A 4,520-nucleotide genomic window follows, 5' to 3' on the forward strand; every position below is an offset into this window, starting at 1 on the left:
AATAAACGTTCTCTCGTTGCCCTAGTCTGCGGTTGTCTGCGTATGCTTGCCGTGGCTGCCCGGCTAGCTATGTAACAGTGGCGACGAAGTCGGTTTTCGCTACCCACGGTACCTGACGGACTACGAGTCCTGGCGTCAGACGAACGAGGACCGACCACGATGGCCTCCCTGCAGTTGCCGGATTACGACGAAACGAAAGATAAGTGGAAGCCTTACCTCGTCAGAGCAGAAGCGTATTTCGAGGCGAACAGTGTAACGGACCCGGCTAAGAAGCGAGCACTACTAGTTTCGGCGTTGTCTAGTAAGACGGTCGAGGTGCTAGCCGGCAGAGTAGCCCCGCGTGCACCAAATGAACTGACATACAAGGAAGTCGTTCAGAGCTTGAATGAGTATTATGACCCTAAGAAGCACGAGATAACGGAAAGCTACAAGTTCTTCAATCGCTCACAACTTCCAGGCGAAAGCGTTAGCGCATTTCTCGTTGCTATTCGCCGAATAGCAGACAACTGCAATTTCGGCACGTCTCTTGACCGCATGCTTCGGGATCGCATTGTCTGCGGCGTACGCTCCGTGGCACTGAGGAAAGAGATGTTGGCAAAAAAGGATTTAACGCTAGAAGAAGCCGAAGCATTGGCACTGTCTGTCGAAGCAGCTGAAAATGGTGCCGAAAGCATGACCTCAGAAGCTACGCCCTTGCTTAAGCTACGCGCGTCCGAGGCCAACACTGTTAAAACATCTCCGACTCGGCACGCGGCACAGCATTGTGATAGATGCGGAAGCAGCAAACACGACGGCAACAGCTGTCGTTGGATTAGAGCAAGGTGTTATCGCTGCGGACGTCATGGGCATCTCGCAAAGATGTGCCGCACAACCGCCAGTAAGAGCCGCGTCGCAACGCATGCAGTGGAGGGAAGAGCTTTGACTCTCGAAGAAGCCGTAACTGAAGACGACGATAAGGACGAGACACATATATGGACCTTACTTTCTGCACGAAAAAGCCGCCTCGAGCCGCCGATAAGGCGCAGTTTTTCATGGAATGGCGTACAACTTACAATGGAAGTAGATACTGGCTCGCCTGTCTGCGTAATTTCCAAAAACGTGTTTGACAAGCATCGCGAACAGTGGCCAGCGCTTAAACCTTCTCAGGTGAAGTTGTCATGCTACGTTGGACCACTCCCAGTGATGGGGGAATTGCAACTTTGTGTGCAATACAGGGCCGTCTCAGTTTACTGCCGTCTTATTGTACTGAACTGCTCGGGACCTAACCTGTGTGGCCGGGATCTGATTTCCTTGCTCCACAGAGCGGGGGTTCCAGTTTTGCAGCCGTCGGCACAAGACTTGCTACACTCAACGCCAGAACCAGCTGGGGCAGTTCACAACATTGTCGACGACTACCACGACGTCTTCTCCAAGGATCTTGGCCTGATCAAGGGGCCTCCAGCCACATTGCAGCTGAAAGAGGGAGCGGTGCCGAAATTCTGTAAGGCAAGATCCATACCTTACGCTCTAAGGGACAGGGTGACGCAAGAACTGGACAGGCTGGTAGCCATCGGTGTACTTTCACCAGTCCAACATTCCGATTGGGCCACTCCCATCGTGCCGGTACTTAAGAAAGACGGAACTGTTAGAATTTGTGGTGACTTCAAAGCCACCCTAAATCCAGCCTGTACAGTTGAGCAATACCCTCTCCCAGTGATTGAAGACATGTTTGCATCTCTAAACGGCGGGGAGTATTTTAGCATTCTTGATTTGCGAGATGCCTATAATCAAGTTCCTTTGGATGAAGCCGCAAGGAAGCTCTGCGTCATTAACACGCACAGAGGCTTGTTTTCGTATAATAGGCTTCCCTTCGGAATATCCTCTGCTCCGGCTATTTTTCAAAGAAAAATGGATGCAATACTGTCAGGTTTGCCAGGGGTTCAGGCTTACCTTGATGATGTACTGGTTTCGGAGGCTCGTGGCGATGGGAGTGAACGCCTGAAGAGTGTGTTGCAACGGTTCCGTGAACACGGAGTTAAGCTAAGGTCTGATAAGTGCAGCTTTAGACAGCCTTCTGTCACATATCTCGGCCATCGGATAGACAGAGAGGGTCTTCATCCCACAGAGAAAAATTTGGAAGCGATCGCTCAGGCACCTCGCCCACAGAACGTGGCGGAGCTGCGTTCCTTTTTAGGAATGCTGACGTTTTATGCCAAATTTCTTCCAAATATGTCCACTCTACTTTCTCCGCTCAACAAACTTTTGGAGAAGGGCACAGTATGGCAGTGGGGGCGGCAACAAGAAGCTGCCTTTGAGAAAGCAAAAGACAGCCTAATGCAAGCTCAGGTTCTTGTTCAATTTGACCCGTTGAAAGAGTTGAAGCTCGAATGTGATGCTTCCCCTTACGGTGTGGGCGCGGCGCTTTTTCACACGAGTAACGGCATGCCAAAACCCATTGGGTTCCGGTCCCGTACACTGACGGCCGCCGAGAAAAATTACTCTCAGCTGGAAAGAGAGGCCCTGGCTTTAGTGTTTGGCGTCACTAAGTTTCGTGATTACCTTTTAGGTCGCCAATTCACTCTCGTGACGGACCACCAGCCCCTCTTGAGCTTGTTGCAATCCGACCGCCCGACGCCACCCCTGGCTGCAGCACGTATCCAGCGCTGGGCACTGTACTTGGGTGGCTACCGCTACAAGCTGCAATACACGCCGGGAAAACAGTTGCTCAACGCGGACGCCCTGAGCAGGCTGCCACTGCGGTCTACGGAGGCTGATGACGTGGGTGAGCCACCGGAATATGTCCTCGCTCTGGATAATTTTGACGATGGCGTTATCACAACACGGGAGCTACAGCAGCTATCGGCCACAGACCCCGCAGTAACGGCGGTAAAGAATTGTATATTACATGGCTGGCCCAAAAGTGCAAAACAGCTGGAGGAAACGATGCGGCCGTTTTTCGACCGCAAACTAGAACTGTCCGTAGCCCATGGTCTAGTGTATTGGGGGCATCGCGTAGTGATACCGGAAAAAGCGCGGGACCGTCTTTTGAAACTGTTGCACGAGACCCACCAAGGCTCGTCAGGAATGAAAGCAGTGGCAAGGTCAAAATTTTGGTGGCCCCGACTAGACCGCGATATTGAAGCGCTTTCAGCCGGCTGCACGAACTGTGCCCAAAACATGCCAATGCCGGCAGCGGCACCACCAGTAAACTGGCCGAAAACCAATGAAAAATGGTCGCGGCTACATGTCGATTTTGCCGGACCCATAGCAGGCAAGATGATTCTAGTTGCAGTAGATGCCCATACCAAGTGGATAGAAGCCGTGCCAGTAAAGCATGCCACCACAACAAGCACAATCACCTGTCTGCGCGCCATGTTCAGTCGATTCGGCGTCCCGCGAACCATTGTTTCGGATAATGGGACACAGTTTTCTAGCCAGGATTTTGCTACGTTCGTGGCAAAGAACAACATAATGCATCTGAAAACGGCGCCCTTTCATCCACAGTCTAATGGAGCGGCAGAACGAGCAGTGCGTACAATAAAGGATGGACTTCGGAAGATGAGGGAGGGTAATTTGGAGGACAACCTTGTGCGGCTCCTGTTCAACTACAGGAGAACACCACAGAAGACGGGAAAATCTCCGTCAGAATTGCTGCTAGGGTTCCAGTTACGTTCACGATTGGATGCGTGTTTTCCCTCAACTGTTGCAGACTCGCCGCCGGCATCAGATGACTGGGTGGTCCCCATAGAAAGCAACGTGTACGTGCGGAACTACGGTGTCGGAGAAAAGTGGACACCAGGGCGTGTGCAGTCCACTGCAGGATCCCGAATGGTGACCGTCCAAACTCCTCATTCTGTAGTCAGACGCCACGTTGACCAAGTGCGCCCTCGACAAGCATCGCAGTCCCCATCGCCGGGCTCTGCATCCTTATCAGAGTCTAATATGTCCATGCTGCCGAAACGATCGCCGGGGCCCTCAACTACAAGCTCCACCGTGCTGCCTCCAGAAGCGCTCACTACCGCAAGCCCCCACGACCATCCAGTGCCAACCATGCCACAGGCCGGTCCTACACAAGCGGCGACCCCAAGCGCGGAACCAGTGCTTCGGCGTTCTACCAGACAACGCAAGCCAGTACAACGGTTCCATTTTTAAGAAGAGAGAAGTGTTGCGAACTGAACTCTCCTACTTCTACGTCCCCCCCTTTCCCCCCTTCGTGTTTCTGTCGATGGCTGAAGCGATAGCCATTCCCGCCCCCCTTTTCCCCCTCTCCCTGCTTCGTAGATGAAGCTACAAAAGAAGCTTGCGCGAAACAATAAACGTTCTCTCGTTGCCCTAGTCTGCGGTTGTCTGCGTATGCTTGCCGTGGCTGCCCGGCTAGCTATGTAACAGTAGTGATCATAAACGAATAACATTACAAATGGGATACGAAACTGAAAATATGAGCATGGAATCAAAGTCTGGCAGCTCGTATTTAAATGACAAACAAATAATAAATATAGCCGCAAGAGTCGAGGAAGAAGTAGGTGAAATACCAGGCAAGG

At 52.1% G+C, this 4,520-nt stretch overlaps 1 protein-coding gene across 2 annotated transcripts; it reads left to right on the plus strand.

Annotated features, from left to right (window-relative positions):
* Nucleotides 1–4,314, plus strand: LOC119161097 (uncharacterized). Of its 2 annotated transcripts, XM_037413433.2 has the most exons (3): nt 2–1,480; nt 2,546–2,761; nt 3,689–4,314. In XM_037413433.2, exons 1-3 carry the CDS (start codon nt 160–162, stop codon nt 4,129–4,131), a joined length of 1,980 nt encoding a protein of 659 aa, XP_037269330.2. In that variant the 5' UTR covers nt 2–159; the 3' UTR covers nt 4,132–4,314. The 2 variants fall into 2 exon arrangements, with proteins under 2 accessions (XP_075733186.1, XP_037269330.2); XM_075877071.1 differs by having other exon boundaries at nt 1–1,480; nt 2,546–4,314.
* Nucleotides 4,315–4,520: the final 206 nt, after the last annotated feature.

The sequence above is a fragment of the Rhipicephalus microplus genome, chromosome X (genome assembly GCF_043290135.1).
Source record: "Rhipicephalus microplus isolate Deutch F79 chromosome X, USDA_Rmic, whole genome shotgun sequence".
NCBI lineage: Eukaryota > Metazoa > Arthropoda > Arachnida > Ixodida > Ixodidae > Rhipicephalus > Rhipicephalus microplus.